This window comes from Alternaria alternata, assembly GCF_001642055.1.
Source record: "Alternaria alternata strain SRC1lrK2f unplaced genomic scaffold CC77scaffold_1, whole genome shotgun sequence".
NCBI classification, from domain to species: domain Eukaryota; kingdom Fungi; phylum Ascomycota; class Dothideomycetes; order Pleosporales; family Pleosporaceae; genus Alternaria; species Alternaria alternata.
Genome location: NW_017306190.1, coordinates 2,043,575 through 2,067,498, shown reverse-complemented (window position 1 = coordinate 2,067,498; position 23,924 = coordinate 2,043,575). Strand labels below are relative to the sequence as shown.

The following is a 23,924-nucleotide window of genomic DNA, read 5'->3' as shown; positions in this document are numbered from 1 at the left end:
AGGTTAAAAGGTTATCCACAACTAGGTTCGTCGGCGGCGAGTGGTGCACGTTCACGCTGCTCCACTCGGCTGGGTGCTGGACCCTGGCATGAGGGAGACCCCAACCAGGCCGTGAATTGCGCGTCGTGCGTGCGTCCCCAAGATCGGAGCATGGCAGCTGCTGGACAACATTGCGCCGTACACCCACCACCCTCCCGCCTTCCCACCTTGTGACTCTGCGAGCTACAATACCACACTCCTTTCTGCGGTTGTACTTAACATTGCTGCACGCCTCCACCCAACGCCTGTACTCGCTCGCTCTCGCTTGATGGCGGACCCGAGTAACTAGGCCCCTTTCACTCACCAAGGAATCCTTCCGATGCTTAAACAATCCCGCCAGCCCATACACGAGTATGAGCTGGTTCCACGCGAATCTCTCGATGGCGACGACGAACAGCTTGTTGGCCAGCAGCCAGGCGCCTCAGGTTCGTCGCGACACTCGTGGCTGCACCGTCTGAGCAGCCGCTTCAATGCTGTCAACAAGCTCTCTGATCGCGCTGTATACGCTCACTACGTCACACCGCGCCGCCGGAAACGGTCTATATTGCGGCTGGTCTATTGGACTCTGTTCTCTGTGCCTTACATCCTCATAGTCCTAGTGCTGGTCGCCGGCATCTTCTTCCCGAGTTACACAGTCAGGCCTCCACACTACGAGGAACTGCGCAAGCGAGCCACTACCACGGGGCGCGCAAACCCCTACAACGAGAAGATCTTCATAGCCGCCTCGCTTGCCGAGACCAAGGGCGACTTGACGTCTGGCGCATGGGGAAGGGAGGTCCTGGAGCTGGTAGAGCTGCTGGGACAGGAGAATGTGCACCTGAGCATATATGAAGACAATCCCGATCCAGTGACGAAACAGTCGTTAATCTCCTTCCGCGAACAGGTCAAATGTGAGGAGCTCCGCCCCCTGTCCGAGACTGAAGACGACTAACCACCCAGCCAGGCAACTCCACCATTGTATCCGAAGATCTTGATCTCGCTACCCTTCCCCACATTACGCTACCCAACGGCGACAAACGCCTCAAGCGCATCGCCTTCCTTGCCGAGGTGCGCAACCGAGCCCTTGCCCCGATCGACAAACACGGCGTCAAGTTTGACAAGGTCCTGTACTTGAACGACGTCAACTTCGATCCCGTTGAAGCTGCCCAACTCCTCTTCGCAACCAACATCGACTCGACCGGACGTGCCGACTATGCAGCGGCATGCGCTGTCGACCACATCATGCCCTTCAAGTTCTACGACCGCTTCGCCACGCGCGATTTCGACGGCATGATAACTGGCTTGCCCTTCTTCCCGTGGTTCACCAGCGCGGGAACAGGGACCAGCAGGGCCGATGTGCTCGCAGGGAAAGATGCGGTGCGGGTGAGGAGTTGCTGGGGCGGAATGGTGGCTTTTGAAGCCAAGTGGTTCCAGGAGGGGACCGGAGCACAGCCAGAACCCGCAAACCCACAGAACGGGACGCCTAATCACAGCATCTTCCCACTTCGGTTTAGACACGACAACGAAACGTTCTGGGAAGCGTCCGAGTGCTGTCTGATCAACGCAGATCTCCAGTACCGAATGTCTGGGAAAGGCCGGCCTGCGGAATCTAGGATATACATGAACCCGTTCGTTCGGGTAGCATATGACGAGAAGACCCTGAGCTGGCTCTCTTTTATTCGTCGCCCGGAGAAGCTCTACGCTCCAATCCACGACATTCTCAACTACTTCGTTGGCTTCCCTGAGAAGAAGGCGCGCTTCGCTGAAGAGCCTGGTGAGCTCGTAACAGAAAAGGTCTGGATCTACGACCATCCGGCTGCAGCTTTTGCACAAAACGCCACCGAAGCCGATCTTGAAGGTCACTATGAGGAGCAAACACGGAGAGCTGCACCTGGTGGTTACTGTTCATCGCCCAACCTCCTTGTCATCAATGAGAAGCCCGAACACGGCTCTGGTGCGTGGAGCAAGATCTTTGTTCCAAGGCCCCCCAAGTACTGATTGCTCGACACACGACCACTGACGACGACTTTTCTTTCACACATACTTTGGAACCTCAAAAATTTTCTTTGTAATGCATAGCGGGATGTTTGGGAAATACGGCGTTTCTAGCTCTTTGAGCTTTTCTAGAATTTCTACATCATGGTCATCAACAAGCCTCGATTGAGGAGCATTGCCCTCAACTTCACAGCGCAGGTACATTAGGGACACTTCAGGAGTTATTTTTGGGACTACCAGTTTAATGCGTGTCCGTCGACAAGGTGCTGGTGTTGTCTTCTTTCATCTAGTTTCAACTTTGATATCAGAGCTAGAGTAGCCTCGAGATTCATCAGTCATACAATGTCAGATGTCACACTTCAAGTGTCTTGTCTTCCTTTCACCGCCTCCGTGTTTTGGCACTAGTGACACTGCTCATGTGCCCTCTCTCCTCAAAAAGCAAAAGACGAACGGTCTCTTGGTCGAGTTGAGATTCTTTTTGACATCCCCAGGCGATGCTTTGAAGTGCTCCCGTTTCCTCTTGACGTCTGATATTGTGACTGCCATCCGACGTGAGGCGAGCCGCGAGGCCCTGCCACCTGAGTTTCGGCCAATGACGACACGTGTGTATCAGTTAGCCTTATCGCCAAGCCGCTAAACCCGAAGATTTCCTTGAATGCAAGATACGCGCTAGGGGGGACAACACGGTGCGAAGAAGACGCCTCATCTGACCGGGTCCTTATTGTATATACAAACTTCATCATCTCTTATCGCCTGCCGCCCGCTCTCTAGAACGATTTGATCGCCTTTGCATTTCCGCGACTATCCCCTGCTCGCGAAGACAGGAAGCTTGGCACAACGACGTCATCAAAGGAACGTACCTGCAGGCAGATATGGTTCTCGATAATGACACGCGTGGGTGGATAATGACCGCGGTCAGCGGCATAGGTATGTTTGCGCGGGCAACTGCATAAGACTCAGATGAAGCGGGCGGGCTAACGCGTAAACAGCATGCACATTTGGAGGTAAGATTATCCCCACGGTAGACTGAATCTGCCGGTTTCGGAGAACTTCACCAAGTCTAGAAACTGAAGACGGCTAGCTTCGATAATATGCGTCGACCTCATCGTACGATATTTCCCCGGCAAGAAGAACTTCAAGATTGAAGAAAGTAATGCATTCTTGTCGACGGGATTGAGTCTGTCCTTTGGTGTCATGGTGCGTACCACCATCGTCATACAGTTTCCAGCAGTTGCTGACCTAATTTCAAGATATTCTCGTCACTATATAGCATGCTTCCCTCGGCAAAAGACTATTTGAAGAAGGGAGGCATGTCACCACGAAATGCGATATTAACATTAATCGGTTGCTTCCTGATTGGTGCTCTTGGCATCTCAGTTCTTTCCGGAATACTGCACCAGTATATTCCACACTCCGTTGTGGACTGTGACGACAAGCATGGTGACGAAGAGCAAGGGAAAGGTCATGACCACCACTCGCATTCTCATCCACCAATGCAGGAGCAACAGCCCAGTCTTCCGCAAGCCCATAGACATGACGAGCAACCCTCATACGGAACTAACAGCGATAACTCGAAAGCCGCTCTATCCCGGAGACCATCGCTGCACAAGTCGCTGTCATCCAAAGTATCTCAACTAGTCATTGGCGCCGAGAAGCCATGTGACGATACGGATAGTGGACAATGTTATGGCGACCTGTGTGAAGTTCGGCCTGCACGCTTGCAATCGAGAAAGTCCTTGGGAAGCTTGACAACTGCACGGCCATCAGGAATGAGCAGGAGCCAAACATCACAAGGACCGCATGAACGTCGAGCAATTTTGGAAGATGTTGACGAAACAACACCCTTGGTACCTGCACGGTCTGGGCCAGCTACAATGGAAAGCTCCTTTGCAAGTCTGCCGCCTTCTAATGGTCACGCAACATCCAGTCTAACACACGAAATTCAACCACTACAAAAACACAGCCGCTCATCCTCGACTACCTCATCACACACTGATCACCATCATCATCACGACCACGACGAGCATGACAACGAGGCGCAACAACATCATCACCACGTCCCAACGAACGCTTTCCTCTCTCTCGGTCTGCAAACAAGCACGGCAATTGCCCTGCACAAGATTCCAGAAGGCTTCATCACGTACGCTACAAACCACGCCAACCCGACATTGGGCTTCTCCATCTTCCTCGCATTGTTTATCCATAACATCACCGAAGGATTCGCGCTAGCACTACCCCTCTACCTGGCGATCGGCTCACGCTGGAAAGCGATGCTGATTTCGGCTGTCCTGGGAGGCGTCAGTCAGCCGCTAGGCGCAGGTGTAGCAGCACTATGGTTCAAGATTCAAGGCAGAGGCCGACAGGATGGTACAGATGAGGGAATGGACACTATCTACGGATGCATGTTTGCTGTCACGGCAGGTATCATGGCTATGGTATCACTGCAACTCTTGGGAGAAAGTCTAGATATGACAAATTCTCGGCGTCTATGCTTTGTTTCTGCATTTGCGGGTATGGGGATCTTGGGACTGAGCAGTGCACTCACGGCGTAGACATACATGGTTTTGCATTTCGACACCAAAGTGTTGGCAGTGACGCTGTAGACGAAAAACATATCTTACTTACGTAGCATTGAGATCTATCAGTTTGGAGTGAACGTATACAATATATGTTACATGATCTAATCATACAGTACATATCTCTTTAAAACTCGCGCAAAGCATCAAGCACCTCCTTCTGCCTCTGCGTTCCCATCTTCTCGAACCCATCCACACTCATCACAAACGTGCCTCTTCCACCTGTCAGAGCCCTAAGTTGGTTCAAATAACCAACCATCTCCTTCAACGGTACTCTTGCCACAATCTGCCTTTGACTATCACTCAATCCGCTTCCCATCTCCCCCGTTCCTGATGCAAAAGGATCTGGAGGAGTGTAGATGAGCGTAGGATCAATACGCGGCAGTGCCTCTTCGTCGTCATTTGTTGTCGTGGAACTCATCGAATCATCCGACCCATCAAGTGACAAGATCTGACCACCGCGTGAAGAAGAGATATCTTGTACCACAGCGCCCATATTGTTCTCGTTCACGAAAATGGTCACGTTCATAACAGGTTCCATGAGCGTTGCTGGTGCGGCATCGCAGGCGTGTCTCAGACTAGTTGATACTGCAGCGCGGGTAGCCATGGAAATCGCTGTTGGTGATGTTTCGGGGAAAAGATGGGATTTCGCGTCGAGAGTTAGAGTTACGCGGGTGTTGGCTACAGGAAAGCCGTTGAAGGGGCCACGGGCGAGAGCTGCGCTTGCACCGGCTTGGAGAGAGTGTAGAATGCCTGGTAGGGAGAGATGGGGTGGGATGTGTGTTTTGTGGCTAGCGGAGTCGGAGGTGGAGAGATTGGGATGGATTATATGGAGGGTGTTGTTATCAGGGAGGTTGTAGATGGTTTCGAAGGGATTGTCCTGCATTTTCTTTTCTCGTTCTTGCTGCTGAGGTGGACTGAGGGGAATGAGATTACCGTCTTCTGCGGACTCGACGGAGGCAGTAATGCTGGCTTTTGTTTGTTTCCCTGCGACAAGCTTGTCGAGAGTGTATGTAAACGGTTCCGTAGCTGTCATTGTTGTGATCGTTTCTCTGTATCCAATTTCAATTTTTCCGATCCGCGCTTTGGCTTTGAAGTCATTGAGGAGCCTGTCTCGAGCAATTTCGAGATGGAGATCGCCCATGCCTGCTAGATGCGTCTGGCCAGACTCCTCATCGACGGAAAGATGGAGACTAGGGTCTTCTCGCAGCAGGATAGCGAGGCTCTCTTGGACATGCTTTTGTTCACTGAGACTGTTCGGTTCGATACTCGTGAAGAAGACTGGTGGTGGGACGGCGATGGGTCGGAGTTGTAGAGTGTCCAGACCACCCGACGGTGTTCCCTTCATCTGAAGACCACGGTATACAATTAGTGTATCTCCGGTTCTAGCATGTTTCAATCCGGTGATGACACCAATTTGGCCGGCACCAATGCTGTCTACCTCGACGGCATCGTTTGCGTACATCTTGAGGAGCCGAGGCGCGCGTTCTGCGAGGGATAGGTTCGTATTGTAGAGGGTGGCACCCCGGTCAATGGAGCCTGAGTAGACACGCACGTAAACCAAAACGCCGCGTTTCGCGTCGTTGACCACTTTGAAGGCGAGAGCACATGCGTTGAGGTTCTTGACTTCTGCGACAGCTAGTTCGCCATCGCTTTTCGGCTGTTTCTTTGATGGCTTCGTCGTTCTCGTTGGTGTTGCTGCGGCAGCATTAAGAAGGGTGGCGAGGGTGCTGCTTTGATTGGAGATGCTGATTTCAGGATCGGGGCGTTCCAGTGGAGACGGGAGGAGATCGACGACCGAGTCAAGTAGCGGTTGGACACCAATGTTGCGGAATGAAGCACCAGCGAAGACCGGTATGACTTTCTGCGGTGCTTGTAGTACGACTCGGCGTAATGACTGCATGATTTGTAGTCCAGATATAGCCAAATGATCTTCATCGTGTTCCAGAAAATGCTCAACCATAACATCGTCATGCTCGCTCAAAATCTCAACAAGTGCTACTCTCGCCTTCTTGATCTCCTCTGCGAACTTTTCGTCAGTCTTGCTCAGCTCCTCCAGCCCAAAAGCCTGGATATCCCTTCCATCGCCACCCGCTTGCCAGAGCATACCACGTAGATTGACGGCATCACCAACTCCAACAAAATCGCCGTTGCCGTTCTTCCACCATGGTATTTGGCACACAGCTGGCCATCCATGTAACCTAACACCTATTTCTTTGACAGTGCGTGAGAAGGCAGCACCTACGCGGTCCAACTTATTGACAAAGATGATTCTGGGAATATGGTACGTTCCAGCTTGCGTCCATACCTTCTCCGTCTGCGCTTCAACGCCGGCGACTCCATCAAGGATACATACAGCACCGTCCAAGACACGGAGCGAACGCAACACTTCAAAAGTAAAATCTGCATGGCCGGGTGTGTCGATCAGATTGATGTTGTGAGAACTTGAAGATCGTGGAACATTGTCGAACGAAGCTGGTAGCTGCGGTGGAGGTGGTGGAGTCTGGGTACTTGGTGGTAGCGGAGGCCAGTGGAATGTTATCGCTGCAGATTGAATGGTGATGCCGCGTGCTCGTTCAGCCGGGAGGAAGTCGGTTACTGTTGAGCCTTCGTCAACATTTCCTATTCGCCTCGTCACACCACTATAGTAGAGCATCCGCTCAGTGGTAGTCGTCTTTCCTGCATCGATATGGGCGATGATGCCTATGTTGCGGGTTGCCTTCGAAAGTAAATCATGTTGAGGCTGCGTCGACAGCAACCGCCGTGGAGTCTTCACATGGTGTCGCAAGACTCGACGGGTAGACGTAACCCATCCGACCCTCATGCCCGAGACTGCTTGCTGCGATACTGATGCGCTGAGACGATGGTGTTTGTCCGGCGCACGTGATGTCAAGAAGGTCAACGTTCGCGCCTTGCCTAGCTCGGCTAATTCCAGGGTTGGCCAGGGCACTCGCCCAGCGACATCATCGCATCACTCGACAGCTAGTTGCAGCTGTCCAGAGCTTCAATTAACCACCACACGCCATGGATTACAGCGCCCACGACCCGGACCACCCCGGCGGCCGCGACCCATGGGCATCTTCGCCTCAGGCCAACCGAACGTCCTTTGGCCAACCGTCAGCCAACGATATCCCCTCATCCCCGCTGCCTCCGCAGGCTTCCCCGTACCATGAAGGTGGTGAACAGTATGGCTATATGGGCGACCAAGATGCGCAAAGTCGGCCAGGCACAGTGTCAGAGAACGGCGACCATCTACAGCAGCCTCAGCAGCCGGGTCAAGATGCGCCGAGGTCACCACATGCACAGCAAGGTCAGCAACAGCCGCAGAGGTACCACGGGAATAGGCCGCAGCGACAGCAGCAACACTACAAGCTTCAGGCCAAGGTCACGGGACTCGAGAGGAATAGCAAAAAGGACCCCATACTGCGGTTCGATGTTTACGTACGTCTAGATGACATCGATATACCCGGGCTAGGGTTGCGCGACATAGTGGACATCGAGGGATGGATCAAGGTAGACATGTGGTCTCCAGACGTCTTGGTCGGACTGCATAGCTACCTCCGATCCTGCTCATACCACTTGCGCCTGGCTCTCAAATCACTTGCCATATGCTGACATGTCTCCAGACGAACCTACCCAAGTTTCGAACGACCCAATTCCGCGATGTCCGACGTCTACACTCCGAATTCATAAAGCTAGGCGAGCACCTCATCTCAGCTTGTCCCGAAGCCATCGTGCCTGCAGTACCGCCAGCGACCACCTCGGCCGGCGCAGGCACCGACGAAGATGAGGCACGCTTAAAGACGTCGCTACAACGGTGGTTGAACATTGTGTGTAGCAATGACATCCTGATACGCGACGAAGAAATGGTCTTCTTCGTCGAGAGCGATTTCGGATACAGTCCTGTCGTACGAAGGAAACAACCCGCCACTGGTGTGCGCCGTAAGATGATCAAGCAATTTGCGCCGCCGCCAGATGACACCCCAGAACTTGCTGCAGCACGACCAATTGTGAAAGCTTTCTACCTGGGTACAATGGAGGCTGAGCAGAAGCTGGAGAAGGTTGTAAAGCACAGGAGAAGTAGGCATACCCACAAGTAGACTCATGGATGCTGGGCTAACATACTCCAGATCTGGGTGTTGCAGAATCCGACCTCGGTGCCAAGTTCGCGGCGCTACACGTCCAGGAGACGCACGTTGGTCTCTCACATGCATACAAGAAGCTTGGAAAAGTCATTCAGGCCACCGGCGATTACCACGCAGCTCAGGGTACTGCTGAAGCTACAACTCTTGGTGACCCTCTACAGTACCATAGCAGCGACGCCTTCATCGCGAAGGAAACCCTCACGAATCGACATATCCTTTTACGCGAGCTGCTCCAGGCACAGTCCGCGACAAAGTCCAAACTGTCTGCGGCTGACAGGTTGAAAGCCAGCTCTAGTGTAAAACGGGACAAAGTCGATGAGGCTATCGCAGCTCTAGATGAAGCACGAAGTCACGAACAGTACCTCACGACGAAAGCTCAGCGCGTTACCGCCAACCTCCTCCAAGAGCAGCGTAAGTGGTTCAACAGAACCACACAAGACATGAGGCAAGCAATTCGCGAATATGTCGTACGAGAGATTGAGGCTGAGCGCCGTACGCTTGCCACATTAGAATCTGTACGGCCAGACATTCGAGCTATCGATGGTAGTGGTGGCCTTTCTCGACTAGGACGCGAAGCACACCCAGCTCAGCGCCGTGTTTCCATGGCCAGTTCGCAAGGTCCCAAGGGCGATGCATGGTCTGGCGTACCACGGCGACCAGGTGATGGTCTCAACCGTAGCATGAGTGGCAGCATCGTTGCTCCGTTACCCGAGGTCGATGAGAATGCGGAAGAGTCAGTGGGCGGCAGGAAGCGTGCGACAAGCAAAGCAGGCAGCCAGAAGGGGCTCGAAGAAGATGACGATCGCATCGACGCAAAGAATGCTGCAAGTAGACTGGCCACTACGACGTTCTAGGAGCAACTTCGTCTGGTAGGTTGAAGTGTATTGGGCAAGGCATGGCGGATCGCATTCTTGAGGAGCGACTGCATGATACCACTCGACATTTGTAATACACCCCATACGAGCCCACCTCTAACTGTTTCTCAATGTTGCGTGGCATCTGCTATGCTCGTCTGCGGACGTGAAAGCAGAGGCCGCACCTTCCGTAAAAAGATGCGATGAGTCGGCGTCGGACTAGCGCTAATAAATGATCGTTGTTCTGTCTACATCACAACGTCCTTGTCATCTTGTCTCATCGTCATAACCATTTTTCAGTCTCTGGGCATGCGCGTTTGTTTGTCGTCTACTCATCGACCACGCGCATCCACAACCAATTCAACATGGATTGCTCCGACTTTTCGAAGATCATGCAGCCCCGATCTACCACATATGCATCGGGGCATATCGCCCGCATCAGTACGTGGCTGCAATATTGCACTTGATTGACTCCCGGTACCGGGACCTGCCTCGGCTTTTGACATCTGCCACGGCAGTGAAGGCTGCAATCCAGATTGGCGGACGTGGCAGCTGCACACTATCCTGGTGACAATCACGGTTCCAGAGTGCATCAGTTGATCAAAGAGCTTTTCGTGCCAACCTGGACCGCAATCAATACAGCGTGGCAATGGATATTACAAAGTGTGGGGTTGCATATTGCATTTCGACCATCTGGACGGATGGCGGCAGTCCTTTGCGCTAACACTATTTCGAGCCCATGCCGCCTGACTGACAAGCGCACTTGGGTCTGCGCCATCCTTCCAGAACCGTGCCACGGCGCCAGCCGTTTTGTACCATTCTTGCACGGCGTCAGCTACTCCGACGTGGCTTTTCTTGGGCCTTGCCTAGCTGGGAGGCCTTAACAAGAGGCGGAAGACACATCAAACTGATCCTAAATGCTCCACGTCTTGCGACAGCAGCGACCATTTTCGTAGTCTATAAAGTCATAGACGTCCGGAGACTTGATTCCCCGCAGAATGCGACACAACAATCCTGGGACCACTTCCTGTTGTGGGGCGCGAGACAAGGGTTGAGGATTGCACCTAACCTTGGAAGAGTACGCGCGCCTATTCCGTGACGACGACCATCGTATTATTTATACCTAGCAATCATCCCTTCAGCCTACGGATGGAGTGCTCGCTGTGCCACCAGTGCACAGTAGTGTCGAGCAATATCTTGATAAGCATCCTAGACATCGTGGCATGTTGATCGTCACGAAGGGGAGCCTTTCACAGTGGTCAATGATTTGACTCTTTTACAGACTGAGAGACTAGAATATTCGCAAAATCGTATACAGTAGACAAAGAGTTCAGCAGGCTCACACTGATAGAACGTCTCCCTCGAGATGACTACGTAGAGTCAACACAACTCCGCAGAGCCCAAGAGTGTCAATATCCAGCGGCACGGCGGGTTGGACGGGAGCAGGGTGAGCAGCCACACCATCTGACCGTAAGCGAGACGTCAACCGCCAGCAGCTCCGTGCGGCCCTGCGTTCCGGGTAAAGTGTTGTGCGACTTCAACCTGATCACACATCAGGTGGTTCTTATGAGGTACCCTAGTCTGCGAATAAGATCACTGAAAGACACGAATTATCGGAAACGCTTTTCCTCCATTGGCTTCACTGAAACCACCAACCCCATTACTTCACGCAGCCTATGGACGCCTTCAGCCGGGATGTCCGAAGGCGAACGTTCAGTTCGGTCCAGCCTGGGTAGATGGATCATACCCGCAGCCACTGGCGATGTCTAGGGTCTCGGGGACAGCCATGGCGAGCACTCATAACCTAGCGGAGCCCGCGTCCCCTGCAGACACCTTTGGTTGCCTTGCTCCCCTACATTGTTGATCCCCTCGCTCGAGTCTTAAGTTCGGACGTACATTCTCTCCAAAAGACGCTTAGAGTTCAGACGCTGCAATCAACGTCCCGGATCGGCAGACATCCCGGCCATCTTCCATCCCCACGGGGTACACCCGACATTAGAAAGCCAACAGCCGTAGATCTCTCGCAACCATGCCGAGAGTGTTCAGATATCTGAAAACAGCGCTTGCGCCTAGTATCGGACCTGTGTCGCCACGAGAGTCAGTCGATAACAACAATTCGTCACGCAAAGCATCATTCACTTCTTCAGCCGATGACACATGGCTTCCAGACTTTGATCCGCTCACAGTCTCGGCGTTCGAGCTCTCGGAACTTCTGAATGCGCAAGCCCTCACAAGCGTACAGATTGTGCAGTTATATCTAAAAGAGATTGAACAGCATAACAGGAGAGGAAGACAACTGCGCGCGTTGATCTCGGTGGCGCCGAAACATGAAGTGTTAAAAATAGCTAGAAAGCTTGACGAAGAACGAGCTAGAGGCAAGATAAGGGGTCCGCTACACGGTATTCCGATAGTACTGAAAGACAACATCATGACCGATGAGAAACTAGGCATGGACACCACAGTGGGTATGTGGCAGGCAGACAGCGGCGATTATGATCGGTAACTTACTTGGCTTAGGATCGTACGCTTTTGTAGGATGCATACCGAAGAAAAGTGCAACCATCGTTCAACGGTTGATCAAACGGGGTATGATCGTTATTGGCAAATCCAATTTGACAGAGTTCTGTGGCCTCAAAAATCCTTCTATGCCCCCAGGGTGGTCCGCGGTGGGTGGACAATGTCAGTCGCCGTACGTGTCAAGACACATCGAGAAACGAAAGCTACATTGGGAACTTTCAGCGCCAGGGGGATCTTCGACTGGATCCGCTGTCGCAGTGGCTTCAGGTTTCAGTACTCTTGCCATCGGAACAGACACTATCGGGTCTCTAATTACGCCTGCAAACCGCGCAGCCCTTTACGCTCTAAAGCCTACAGCTGGTGTGGTGCCAATGGACGGTATCTTCAATCTGAGTAAAACCTTTGACGCCGTCGGAGGCATGGTAAGCATATGCATATCTGTCAGCTCGTACCAGAAACACTGACCATGTGCTATAGGCCAAATCTGCAAAAGATCTTGTAGCGCTGATGGACGCCATGATGGTCCCAACCAACCGCGAAGAACACACAAGGAGCCCACATAGATCGTTCAAAATCAAGCCGGACTTCGGATCGCTCCGTATCGGCATATGTGAGCCGACCATCTGGAAAGTGTGGCGAAAAAGTGGGCGGATCAATGCTGACGCTGAACGATTCATGGTATGTTGGTGGACTTCTGCTTACGTGGGTGCAACGAACACACGTTATTTTGCAGGGGTTCGTGTTGTGTTGGTGCATACAATGCTGACATGATGCAGACACAAAAATACGATATGATTGTTCAGAGTATGATCGAGATGGGAGTCGATGTCGTGTATCCAGTGGAATTGCCAAACCAATCAAGCTTGACTATAGACGGAAAGAACTGCTTTGAGCCTGTCATGTGTTAGTATTCGGCTCTCTGATTTGCATTGTATGTATGCTGACATGATGCAGACTCTGAGTTCAAGGATTGTTTAGCAGAGTTTATCCGCGATTTTAGAGTCACGAAGATGCACTCTTTGGCTGAGATTATCAACTTCAACCTAGATCACCCCGAGCTGTGTCTGCCACCAAGTAGGTCGATGCAGACTGCCAAACCTCTATTTCTTACTAATCCCAATCAGCATGTCCGGACCAGAACGATCTGATGGCTGCGCTGCAGTCGAGCACCAAGCGTGAAGAGGTGAATGCCGCGCGGCAACATCTTCAAACTGCCGGCGGACCTGAAGGCCTGGATTTTATCTTTGCTACAAAACAACTTGACCTGATCGTTGCTCCCGGCGACGCACCTCTCTCTACCCTTGCAGCAGCAGCCGGCTATCCGACTGCCGCATGCCCGCTCTCCGCCCTCAAGCTCAACGGTCAGCCTTTTGGCATAACCTTGGCTTCGCGCCCGCACACCGAACATACGCTCCTTCACTTTCTGACAGCATACGAGAATATCTTCCCTCCACGCGCACTACCTATGCCTCTCTCATCCGTGCCTTTGCAAGATCCAAATCCAGAACCTTTGCCAGATCAGCCAATTATCGATCTAATATTGCATGAGTGGGATACACGAAGATTCAGCTGCAGTGCGGATGCACTTGCAGATTGGCTGAATGCACGATGGCGGAAGAGCGGTTATGAATTGAGTGCGGAGACAGTCTGTGAAGTGCTGCGGAGTAATGGTCGGGTCGCATTTAGAGGCTTGGGTGATGATGCTGAAGGTGCATTCTCGAGATGATGTACGGGTATGTTGTTACTGTTGTCATGGTGGTGGTGCATGGGTTAGCGCGGCGTCTGGTCAGTTAGGTTCTGAATTTTGGTTGGGTAAAGGTGGTGTTCGGGCAGGATTAGCAAGGGATATCCACATCCACTCGTTCTGTGTGACTCATTACAGAATCTGCGCACTACATTCCGCACTCTGCGTAAGTCAACACATGGGAAGTTGCCACGATGACGATCATTTTAAATGTACGTGAGCTTATGGAATATGATAAATGGTATATAATATACTGCAATGCCGTTTTCTTCATCGATCAGTCAATAACAAAGCTGCTTGGCGCAGCGGAAGCGCGCCGGGCTCATAACCCGGAGGACGCTCGATCGAAACGAGCAGCAGCTAGTTGATTATCTTTTTGCATTTTTTCGCAGCTCTTGGGTTGATCCTTTTTTGGTTGGCACAATGCAGTGGAAGACATGTTGCAGGGCTGTTGTGGGGCTTTTGTTGATCCTGCCAGTTGCTCTTGCGACGCTTCACTCCTTCTCAGCTGATAGAGTGTGGCAGTGATCGCATACGTGCGAAAAGAACTGCTTTCTTTACGCGAATACAGCTCATCAGGCGTACGAAGACATTAGCTTTTTACACTGTGCGCGCAAAGCCAAACTCTACCTTGGTTCATCTCGAGTCTTAGTCTTCTGGATAGGCGCTCAATCCTGCGGTAAGAGCCGGTGAGGCAGTATATCGCATCGGCGAATATTTCCAGTCACGTCGTAGGACGGCTTAGGAGATGACCACTATCAGACAGAAGTCTCGTTCATCTTTGTTCGCACTCTGAGCGATGCGCTCGCGATACTGTTTCCAGTTTCGACGGCTCTTGGGTATAGCTTATTGGCTCTAGAGAACGTACCGATGCCTTCAAGCTAGATATCCACGGAAACACGAGAAGTATGGTGGCCTTGGGCCCAACAATCATATTCAATTGACTATACAATGCTAAGCAATACAAACCGAATCATGCTTCAACAACTCTCATTTCTGGGCGGCTCTCCATCTTCCATCGAAGTTACAGATCGCGGTGGCGACGGCGATCTTGGTAGATGGTGGTGTAGCTCACAGAATCGACACTGGGTAGGACAGTGACCGTGGAACAAGGTGGGTCGGTGTCGAAAATGGTTGTGACAGTAGAGTAAGCTGGCGCAGTATCGAAGATGGTGGTGATAATAGAGTAACTTGGTGCAGGGTCGACGATGGTGGTAACGGTGACCAAAGGAGGCGCTGGCGCAGAACCAACGACAGTAGTGATAGTGACCACAGGTGGAGAGGGATTGACTGTGACGACAGGCGAGGGATATACGGTGGAGGTGCTGATGGCGATAGTGCGCGTAGGAAGTTCGAGAGTGCTTGTCCGTGGAGAGGCATCGATGAGCTGCATCTCATGATCCTTGTCGCACCTCTTCATATCTTTGCTAGGCTTCTGGATCCGAATTTCGCCTCTATCCTTTCCTCTGCCATCCCATTCGCCATCTGCACACATCTCCGTGCCAGGTTGGAATGGGTGATCGAATTTGACAGCCCTATGAAACGATTTGCGGGGTTCGAGATCGCCGTCCTTCTGGCCAACTTCAGCTGTGTAGATCGACTGGTCGATGATTGTATAGACTGGTTTTCCGCCAACCATCGTGTAGAGAGTCTGGCCAGTAACGGCTGGTGAAGCGACCGGGGAGACTGGTCGCGGTCGTGTAGCTGTCACTGTAACAACTGAGGTGACCGGGTCACCGGCTGTCACTGTGACAACTGGTGTATGCGTGACGGTAATCAGGTCTTGCGGATCAGGTACTGGGCCCTTGCAATAGACGGGATTCTTCGGTCCAGAGCGGCACTCGAACTTGAACGTGTTATCGGGGCTTTTTGCGTAGCATTCGTAGCAAATGACTGCCGCTGTCCAAGGGTGTAGCATCCATACACCAATACGAGGTCCCTTCCACTTGCTCTTGTGACGTGGCTCAAGATCCTGGGTGGCTTTGTCACCTGATTCCTGAGGCGGCTCAGAGCGACGCATGTGAGATTGGCCATAGTCTCCGCCGTAGACGGTAACCGTTTTTGTAGAAGGAGGGAGAATAGTGACTGTTTCGAGTGGTCCAGGCGGAGGCATAACCACAGTGACTGTGCTCTGAGGGAAGACGGTTACTGTAGTCAGTGGAGTGCTGAGATAGATCGCGCTAGTAGTTGATACGAGGGGCGTGAGAGTGTTGCTAGTATGAACCCACTCCGAAGACTCGAAGTATGTGGTCTCGGTAACGACGCTGGGCAAGGTCAGAATCAGTTGAGAAGGAGGTGAACAATCGGGAACTTACTAGGGATTTGGGACCGAGATTTGCGGAGGTTGGTAACAATCGAACAGTACTGAGAGGAAAGGTTCTTCATGAACTGGTGAGATGCATTCGGAGATGGCCTGAGGAAGTTCCTCAGTGGACGTTGCGGGGCCTTTGCAGCCGTGATGCTGGAATGTACTGATGAAGCAGGGTGGTCCGCCTTCGTTTATGCGTCCGATCCAGTTCTCATGCTTGTTGTGGAAGGGCTTGATGCTGTTGGCGCCGACGACGATGTTCTGGCACTTGCCCATCTTGAGATCCATGTTGCCGCGTTGTGTTGCTCCACTACAGTCGTCACTCGTGAAGGCATATGTGCGTAGTTCGTTCTTTTCCTTAGCCTGAGCTAGCGGAGAGAGGATTGCGAGTAATGCGCCTGTGGCGAGGATGACAGAGCGAGCCATGATCGAAGAGCTTTGCTTTATGTCAGTAGATGCTCTTGCTGTGATTGAAGGCAAAAGAGGAGAATGCCGGTGAGAGAACATACCAGCAGGGGGGTTCAGCTGGAGCTCAGTTCGACAATGACAGGTGCGAATGCTGAGGAGTATGATCTGCAATGCATTAGCACTATGAGAGAGAACGTGTATGTGGATGTCGAGTAAGACAGAGTGACATACTCAACTAGTAGGTCGAGGAAAATTTTGTTCGCTGGAAGCTGAATCTATGTTTAGAAGGCCCTATGAGAGTTCAGCACCGATGGTCTAAACAGCATCATATGGATGAGGCAGTCCGGGGATATCGGAGTGCGTCCATGGGTAGGTCAAGTGCAATGAATGGACAAGAACGGAGGAACGTACCAACTGGGTAGAAAGGCAGTACAAGTAGACCGACCAACCGATTGTACTGTTGCTTGGCTGAGTGGTGTAGTGGGCTGAAGAAGAAGCAGAGAGATCGGAGAGGAAGCGAGCTTATATGAGACCCAGAAGACGCTAACGTCAGTTTCCGGGCTTCGTCACCGAGCTGTGGTTGAAGAAGGCATTCTGCATGGATCAAGGAAGGCAGCTTGTCGATGTTGTGAGGTCGTTGCGCTCTTCGCCACGGAACAACGAAGCTGGGACGGTTCTGCGCGATCGAGTTGGGCAGGGAGTTAGCCTGGAGGGTAGTCGCACCCAATGCTGCGGCAAGAACATATCAAGATGCAAATAAGTCAAGGAAGGACCGCTGAAACGCTGTAGCAGCGACATATCTGGTAATAATCGTTCGCTTTTCCGGCGGTCTTCGGCTGTTCTTACGTCCAGTCTCGAAATGTCCTTAAGACACCAAAGTGACCCATGGCATAGACAGCTATGTAAGGAAGGCCATGTCAGATACCTTACGAGGCGTCTCGTGCTGCAGTGTTGTGACGTTAGCATGGAAGCAAGAAAGATGGTACGGGACCGCAGCGAGCATAATGGGAAGGTGGTGTGAATCCACTTAGACAAGACAACCTTGTTTTCAAACGCGGGAAAGAGCTGAGCAGATGTGCTTCGCCAAATTTCTAGATGTGCGTGAGCGTGTTGAAGTCAAACAATGGCAGGGTGTAGATGCATACCAGAAGGTAGGAACATGCCCTAGTCCATTGATATAGGTGGATTCACAGCGAGAGGAAACGAGGCACAGCTCATGGAATGATGATACTTGCCGGTATACGCTCTTAACCCACAGCGCGGACGATCTACGCAGTCCCACCCCTCATGTACGTATCCAACGCCTGAACGCCTCATCTCCATCCGAATCCTGTCTTATCCTGACGACAACCTGAGTGAAAGCCTCTACCACTCCCCCCACTCATCATCCTTCTTCGCACCTCCACCCATCCCACCTCCAGCACCGCCCTTCTTCATTGCGCTTGTACCGATGCCGCTGGGCTTCTTCGGCGCCATTCCTCCGCCTGTCTTCGTTTCACCCGCGCTAGCAAACTCATCCCAGAAGTCCTGCTTATCCTTCGCCGGGCCCTTGGGGGCTGCACCGAAGCTCTCCCAGAAGTCTTTGCGCTCGGGTTCGCGCCGGCCAGACGTAGCAGGGGAATGTGTTGAGGAATCGCCTTCGACGAATCGCGTGAACTGCGTGTTTGCGTTTGCGACGCCTGATTGAAGGGTCTGGCCTAGGGTGCCAGCGGTTGTGCGAGCTTGGGATGCGAGGTCTGCCTCGGCAAGCTGGATAGTTGTTAGTCACTTTAGTCGTGTTCGCTTTCGACGATATTGTTAGGCATACCTTTGCCATACCGGGCTTCACGTAGCCTTCATAACCCGTTTTGCCAACCTTGCTCACGCTTGCGCCTAACCACCCGAAGCCCTTGGTAAGTGCGGCGAGAGGGTCTTTCTGGAAGTCGTCAAGTGCAGGTGGCGCACCCGGCTCGTCGTCCTTCTTCCAGGAATCTGGCTCACTACCAAAGCCACCGTATTTGCCTCCCTGGTTTGGCGCAACGCCATCTGGTCTGTTGGCGTTCTCCTGTCCCATCTTGGCGAAGTAGGCTTCGTTCTTGACTTTCTGTGACGACATGGCATTAGTGCCGAGCGCAGGCGAGCCAGACCGTTGGAAACCTGGGTCGTTGCTTCGTGTCTTTCCCAGAGGTGTTTGGCTTCTGCTGCCCGCCGCACTGGCTCGTCCGCTCAATGGCGCACCCGCACCCGCTGCAGATGCATTGTCCTTCTTGGGTAACCGCTTGGGCAAATTGCTCTTGTCGAACTCCCTATCCTCAACTTTACAGCTGAGCCTCTCCTTCCACTCGTCGCCCGCCTCTGAATCGTATCGCTCTGATATGGAAGAAGCCTCGAATGTCCGTCCGTCTTTCGTGTTCGACGGGTGCGTGTTGAAGAAGTCCTGGAACGGCTTGTTGCCGCCGGCGGCCATGCGCACGAGTTCTGAGCCCTTGAAGGCGTCCATGGTGATGCTGCGGATGAAAGAGATGTGAACACCAAGACCACGGTGTACACCAGAGCAGGAGAGACACATGAAGATACCAAGTTTGGGCGAAGCCTAATGCGTCTCATCTTAGTAGGTGTAGTCGGTGATCGCGTGCGTAGGTGGAGGACGGGCAGTTGCATACCCATTGCGGACTCGGCGCATTGCAGTCGACGCACTTGTTGTTGTCGTTGGTCTTTTGTATCTCCAGCAGCTGTGTGCGCAATTGGTTAGCATTTGTCAACATGGCATGTACGATCCATCATCTGCGCTGCCTTCTCTCCGCAATTGACTCCTAGCACCCCACTCCATACGATAGTAGAACGTGCAACGTACCTTGCTGCGCGTCTCCGGATCCACCTCCCACATTTTACTCATGATGGGCAACCGAGAAACTGCACGATCGTGGAATAATAAGAGGTGGTATTTGGTCCCAAGTTGGGGGAGAAGTGTTTGGGGTCGATGTTGCGGTCGAGATTCAGGGTACGTGGGCCTAAGTGGGAACGCGTGGCGCGTGTGTGCAGTTGAGCCTCAACTCGCATCAACAGGGATGCTGCGTGCTCTGCGTACTACCCACGTTTACTTGATCGCGAATTTTGCCACTGCATATGCTGTCGCATAATCTTATTCCACCTTATCGCTATGTAACGCGACGAGAATACTATAATTGTTCGAGAGAATGGAATTAGTTGGTTCAAGTATTCTCAAACTACCTAGGTAGACTACTACGAAGCCTATCTTCATCAAGGTGTAAGTACAATTGTGTCTCCTGTATACCTAACCTGTAAGGAACAAGCGTCTTCGGATTCTCGCAAAGGAACTTGAGCAGCTCGTGTGTACACAGAACCACATATTCTGGAGCACGCAAGAAACACCTCAGCTACCTAGATTGCTACTGAATCTTAGAATACGATCATTCCCTACATAGCGTCCAATAGCCATAGGTCGGCATCGTTCTGGTGTGCGAGATTCTGTGAAAGAGCCAGAAGCCAGTCATCTTCGTCTCCATCAACCGGATCCACAAGTTCCACCCAAACCCAATCTGGTTCAATCCAAGTCGTGGTAGCAACACGGTTCCTGTTATACCACGCCTCACTAGACCCATCCGCATTATGTATCGACTCCAGCTCGACACCAGCTTTTGCCAGTCCATCCTGCAAAGCTGCAAAGATCTTCTGGCACGGGAAGGTGCCGAGTTGTGGATGCCAATCGAAGAACGTAATCTTTTCTAGATTGGAGAATATGGTATTGATCGTAGGGGCCATATTGATCAAGACTTCCAGCAAAGATTCGGGCACGTTATGACCATCCTCCATTGCTGAGATGCGGAGATGTTTAATATGCCTGGGTAGATTCTTGAAACGTCCTGGTAACACGTCGGCGAGCTGTCCCCATTCATCTTTCACTACCCCGTAGAAGACCTGCCCGCACATCTGAAGCCGTTCCAAACGGTTCAAGATTCTTAATTCTTCAAAAGTATTTGGATCGTCGTCTATGCGGAAGTCGTTGAGATCTAATGATGCGAGTGATTCATGGTGATTCGTGATTGCGCGTAGAAGCGTTCGTACGTTCACGTCATCTGGCCCCATACCATGCCCATGGAAAGCAAGTTTGAACTTCTTCAGGCCCTGGAATGATTCTAGCGCTCGAGCGAGATCCAGTGTGTCGCCGCCAACATTAGGCAGTATCAAGTTCTCGAGACTGGAGCCGTCTTTCTCTAGTCGGCCCCAAAACGTGTTGTCGGCTTCCCATTCGGGGCGTGGACCTGTCCCATCTCTGTCGCGATGTATTCCCACATGACCCAAGATGAGAGTTCTCAAGGATGGCAACAGAAATAACGAAAGGATGTTTCCCACACGTATCTCCTCGAAAACAATAGATGCCTCCCGCAGATTGGAGAACATCTGGAATTCTAGTGCTGACTTGAACCACACGGCCTTGCGCGGCCAAAGACTAGGTATAATTTCGATCTTTTTCACTCTCGGTGTGAACAACATGAATGTGTTGAATTGATCTTCTCTCCCGTGATCCGTGAGCCACGCGTTCAGCTTCCTTATCCTTCTTTCCCCCGCAACTTCCCTTCGTCCTACTTTGTCAAACCCTACTCTCTCGGTGATATGTCGAAGTTCAGCAGTTGTAAGTTGTTCGGGAAATTTGAATGCATGGCCCTCATACTCCCATTCAACCTGCTGGACGCACCGTTCAAGATCTGGAGAGGACGCAAGCGTACGGATGAATAGCCCTGGAATAGCATCTCTAGTCGAGTACGAGCTATACAAGATTTCTCTGGCAACCCGATGCAGACGTTTGTTGGTGAAACTGATCGTCCAAACGTCGTCGACGTCATCGAGAAAGACTTGGTTGATTATCTCGAATAGGAGCTCATCTGGAAGGGTGTCTATATTGCATTCGGATACTGCAGCGTTGGGGATGTGTCCATTAGCCAGCTGCTCACGTTGGCTTTTGGGTAGATGCCAATAAATGGGAGATACCTCAGACATGATGAACTCGATTCTTGAGTTGTCAAGTTGAGCAAGCAAAATGCGACCGATCATAACATTTCAAAGTTGTACCCAAATCCTAGCGTCTTGGCAGGATACATGGATTCCTATAAACATTGTCGCCATGACTCTTGGTGCAAACTACAACTTTGTACAAGGTTTCTGCGGCTTTTCAATTTCTTTATCATAAATAGCGCAGCGTAAAGCTTCCATCACACTGCGGCCAATGAACAAACATGGTGAATATAGACAACGTACAAGATTGCAGAATGTCAGGTAATTTTTAAATTCAAGTATCGAGTGGTGATGCAGCTACGTTGCATTTACGCAAGCATAGCTGTCCCATCTCTTTCAACTATCTACCAGCAAACCCTATTGCGACTCCACCTCCCCTAACGCCATTATCTGTGGCATGTTGTGTCCTGTCTGCCGTTGCCGTGAGGCCCTCTCGTATCCTCTTCCCCACCCCTAAATAAGTATATACATTGCCGTATAACAGAGATCCAGCGAGAAAGGAAAGTATTGTACACAGGTGATGGTGCCATTAATGATGTGATCGAACCGGACAGAGAGTCCCGGGCAGAGATATAACGCAGGACCCTCAAAACAGCGATGGAACAAACTAGACGGCCGTGCGTCGATGCTATGTATTACGCCTGGTTGTTTTGGATATGGTATGGGTGTAGGTTCGTCAGTCGTAACGCGCTTATGACATCCAACTTTGCTGTTTGTACGTATGATCTTTGGAGAGATATGTAGGATCTCCAGCCTATGATGTGTGTGCACCTTTGATCGAACTGGCATATGGTGGTTTTTGCTATTCGTCCTAATTCGGGTCTGGGTTCCGCACGTTTAGTTGTCGTCCATAGTCTCGGCTGTCATCGATGCTTCCTAAACTTTCCCGGCTTGCATTCGCGCCGTGGAAAGTCAAGACAGCCGTTGGGTTAAGTCGCGAGTCGACCAAAATCGGTTGACTTAATCGGCGGGTTGAGGGCGTAACAGGAGTGATCGATTCGTCGTCGTGACGGCTACGTTGCGAGCCAAAGTTGGTGACAAGTTGAGTTGGCGACTTTTCGCTGCGTCCTCCCAGCAAACCAGCTCTGCTCATGGTGCTCACGTTCCGCGATATGCCTGCTGAGCCACTCTCGTGCCCATCCTGTTGTTGGACTTGTTGCCTCCTCTTGCGCCATAGGACAAATATTATGCCACCAGCGATGGCCAACAACGCAATAACACCTCCAGCGACACCACCAGCAATAGCGCCTACGTTGGTAGAACTCTTGTCGGAATCGGAGGAACCTGTGTCAGCAGGAGCTGCTGTTGCTGTGGGGGTTACGACAAGCGTGCGGGTGATGACACGGCCGCTCTCGGTAACGACAGTTGGCATTGTGACGGGTTCCTCTGCCGACGTTGGAGTATCATCGGACTCGGATGATTGGGTAGTCGATGGTTTTGCGCTCTGTGGGACCTGTTAGCTTTGTGCAACAGGCAGGACTGGAAATAAATACAGTAGAAGAAGAAGTAGTAGAAGACGGCGTCGCAGTGACTACAGAGGTAACAATCTCTGGATCAGGTCTCACAGTGACGACCGGTGGCGGAGGCGGGGCCGACTACCACGAAGTCAAACACTGGTCACAGAAGAGAGTACAGATACGAATCAAAGCACACCAAGAGATTTGCAAAAGGACGAAAGAAGGAGTGCGCGCAAGATAGGAAGGGAGGTACTAACAGTCTTGGGAGCTTCTTGCGTCGATGAAGGCGCGTCTGCGGAAGATGTGGGCTGTGAGCCTCCGATGGTACCGGAAACCTGACCGTCCATTTCGATGTACATGAACAGGTCCTTGTCCTTGTTGCCGCACTTTTCGTCGGGAAAGCCAGGACAGTCGACCTCGCAGTCGTTCATGTTGGCCGTGTCTCCGGGCGCATAGTTGGAACACCAGCAGTCGGTGTATTGTAGGACGGCGAACGCATATGTGCCCTCCTCTTTGCAGTGGTTGGTGCAGTTGCCGTTGGATTGCCATGGCCAGTTATCTGGTGAGGTTAGATGTGGATCGTGGAGCCACACGGATCGACATGATACTTACAGACTTGATCGTCGCTACCAGTGTTCAGGCTGGAACAGTATGATTGCGTCCAGTCTGCTGCGCCTGCTGGTTTGATGGAGGCCAGCAATATGAAGAAGGCGAAGAAGCCCAGCAGCGTCGAGGCGAATCTGTGCTCCATGTTGTGGGACGTGTGAGGTTGTGGGTGGGGTCGTCGAGTGTGATTGTATAGGCGCGTCCGTTGGCGGAAGGCGACAATGTTGTTTGTTCTCGCGAGTGAATGGGCGCGTGTAGCGATTGTTGACCGCGACAAAGACTT

At 52.0% G+C, this 23,924-nt stretch overlaps 9 protein-coding genes and 1 non-coding gene across 10 annotated transcripts; 4 read left to right on the top strand and 6 right to left on the bottom strand.

Annotated features, from left to right (window-relative positions):
• The first annotated feature begins 131 nt into the window (after window positions 1-131).
• CC77DRAFT_979482 (hypothetical protein) lies at window positions 132-2,384 on the top strand. Its single transcript, XM_018536028.1, has 2 exons — window positions 132-929; window positions 983-2,384. Exons 1-2 carry the CDS (start codon window positions 359-361, stop codon window positions 2,014-2,016), a joined length of 1,605 nt encoding a protein of 534 aa, XP_018391890.1. The 5' UTR covers window positions 132-358; the 3' UTR covers window positions 2,017-2,384.
• Window positions 2,385-4,716: 2,332 nt separating this feature from the next.
• Window positions 4,717-7,413, bottom strand: CC77DRAFT_1090350 (P-loop containing nucleoside triphosphate hydrolase protein; the record flags this gene model as incomplete). Its single annotated transcript, XM_018529513.1, has 1 exon — window positions 4,717-7,413. One exon carries the CDS (start codon window positions 7,411-7,413, stop codon window positions 4,717-4,719), a length of 2,697 nt encoding a protein of 898 aa, XP_018391889.1.
• A 200-nt stretch (window positions 7,414-7,613) lies between these two features.
• Window positions 7,614-9,588, top strand: CC77DRAFT_1056537 (retromer complex subunit Vps17; the record flags this gene model as incomplete). Its single annotated transcript, XM_018527921.1, has 3 exons — window positions 7,614-8,102; window positions 8,216-8,669; window positions 8,720-9,588. The coding sequence occupies 3 exons, from the start codon at window positions 7,614-7,616 to the stop codon at window positions 9,586-9,588; spliced, it is 1,812 nt and encodes a 603-aa protein (XP_018391888.1).
• A 1,900-nt stretch (window positions 9,589-11,488) lies between these two features.
• CC77DRAFT_49985 (amidase signature enzyme) lies at window positions 11,489-13,937 on the top strand. Its single transcript, XM_018531924.1, has 6 exons — window positions 11,489-12,053; window positions 12,106-12,527; window positions 12,583-12,783; window positions 12,882-13,008; window positions 13,060-13,179; window positions 13,230-13,937. Exons 1-6 carry the CDS (start codon window positions 11,618-11,620, stop codon window positions 13,829-13,831), a joined length of 1,908 nt encoding a protein of 635 aa, XP_018391887.1. The 5' UTR covers window positions 11,489-11,617; the 3' UTR covers window positions 13,832-13,937.
• A 203-nt stretch (window positions 13,938-14,140) lies between these two features.
• CC77DRAFT_t6 lies at window positions 14,141-14,212 on the top strand. The gene has a single exon. It is a non-coding gene; the product is annotated as a tRNA-Met (tRNA).
• Window positions 14,213-14,873: 661 nt separating this feature from the next.
• CC77DRAFT_1056535 (hypothetical protein) lies at window positions 14,874-16,583 on the bottom strand (the record flags this gene model as incomplete). The annotated part of the gene is made up of 2 exons (XM_018527920.1): window positions 14,874-16,113; window positions 16,165-16,583. 2 exons carry the CDS (start codon window positions 16,581-16,583, stop codon window positions 14,874-14,876), a joined length of 1,659 nt encoding a protein of 552 aa, XP_018391886.1.
• A 422-nt stretch (window positions 16,584-17,005) lies between these two features.
• CC77DRAFT_50257 (hypothetical protein) lies at window positions 17,006-17,870 on the bottom strand. The gene is made up of 2 exons (XM_018531940.1): window positions 17,711-17,870; window positions 17,006-17,656 (listed from the first exon to the last, which is right to left on the bottom strand). Exons 1-2 carry the CDS (start codon window positions 17,724-17,726, stop codon window positions 17,169-17,171), a joined length of 504 nt encoding a protein of 167 aa, XP_018391885.1. The 5' UTR covers window positions 17,727-17,870; the 3' UTR covers window positions 17,006-17,168.
• Window positions 17,785-19,541, bottom strand: CC77DRAFT_1015755 (ArfGap-domain-containing protein). Its single transcript, XM_018524089.1, has 4 exons — window positions 19,399-19,541; window positions 19,208-19,276; window positions 18,373-19,137; window positions 17,785-18,314 (listed from the first exon to the last, which is right to left on the bottom strand). The coding sequence occupies exons 1-4, from the start codon at window positions 19,438-19,440 to the stop codon at window positions 17,931-17,933; spliced, it is 1,260 nt and encodes a 419-aa protein (XP_018391884.1). The 5' UTR covers window positions 19,441-19,541; the 3' UTR covers window positions 17,785-17,930.
• A 441-nt stretch (window positions 19,542-19,982) lies between these two features.
• CC77DRAFT_1046119 (hypothetical protein) lies at window positions 19,983-21,563 on the bottom strand (the record flags this gene model as incomplete). Its single annotated transcript, XM_018527429.1, has 1 exon — window positions 19,983-21,563. One exon carries the CDS (start codon window positions 21,561-21,563, stop codon window positions 19,983-19,985), a length of 1,581 nt encoding a protein of 526 aa, XP_018391883.1.
• Window positions 21,564-22,389: 826 nt separating this feature from the next.
• On the bottom strand, window positions 22,390-23,786 carry CC77DRAFT_1056532 (hypothetical protein; the record flags this gene model as incomplete). The annotated part of the gene is made up of 4 exons (XM_018527919.1): window positions 22,390-23,022; window positions 23,072-23,173; window positions 23,293-23,594; window positions 23,648-23,786. The coding sequence occupies 4 exons, from the start codon at window positions 23,784-23,786 to the stop codon at window positions 22,390-22,392; spliced, it is 1,176 nt and encodes a 391-aa protein (XP_018391882.1).
• Between the last annotated feature and the right edge of the window lie 138 nt (window positions 23,787-23,924).

What these genes read in the sequence shown, in the direction of transcription:
- CC77DRAFT_979482 (XM_018536028.1), top strand. Translation starts at nt 359, where the DNA reads ATGCTTAAACAATCCCGCCAGCCCATACACGAGTATGAGCTGGTTCCA. An exon ending in CTTCCGCGAACAGGTCAAAT is followed by an intron (nt 930 to 982) that starts GTGAGGAGCTCC and finishes CCACCCAGCCAG; the next exon opens with GCAACTCCACCATTGTATCC.
- CC77DRAFT_49985 (XM_018531924.1), top strand. Translation starts at nt 11,618, where the DNA reads ATGCCGAGAGTGTTCAGATATCTGAAAACAGCGCTTGCGCCTAGTATC. An exon ending in AGGCATGGACACCACAGTGG is followed by an intron (nt 12,054 to 12,105) that starts GTATGTGGCAGG and finishes TACTTGGCTTAG; the next exon opens with GATCGTACGCTTTTGTAGGA. An exon ending in TTGACGCCGTCGGAGGCATG is followed by an intron (nt 12,528 to 12,582) that starts GTAAGCATATGC and finishes CATGTGCTATAG; the next exon opens with GCCAAATCTGCAAAAGATCT.
- CC77DRAFT_1015755 (XM_018524089.1), bottom strand. Translation starts at nt 19,440, where the DNA reads ATGAGTAAAATGTGGGAGGTGGATCCGGAGACGCGCAGCAAG. An exon ending in ATCCGGAGACGCGCAGCAAG is followed by an intron (nt 19,277 to 19,398) that starts GTACGTTGCACG and finishes TTGCGCACACAG; the next exon opens with CTGCTGGAGATACAAAAGAC. An exon ending in ATGCGCCGAGTCCGCAATGG is followed by an intron (nt 19,138 to 19,207) that starts GTATGCAACTGC and finishes GAGACGCATTAG; the next exon opens with GCTTCGCCCAAACTTGGTAT.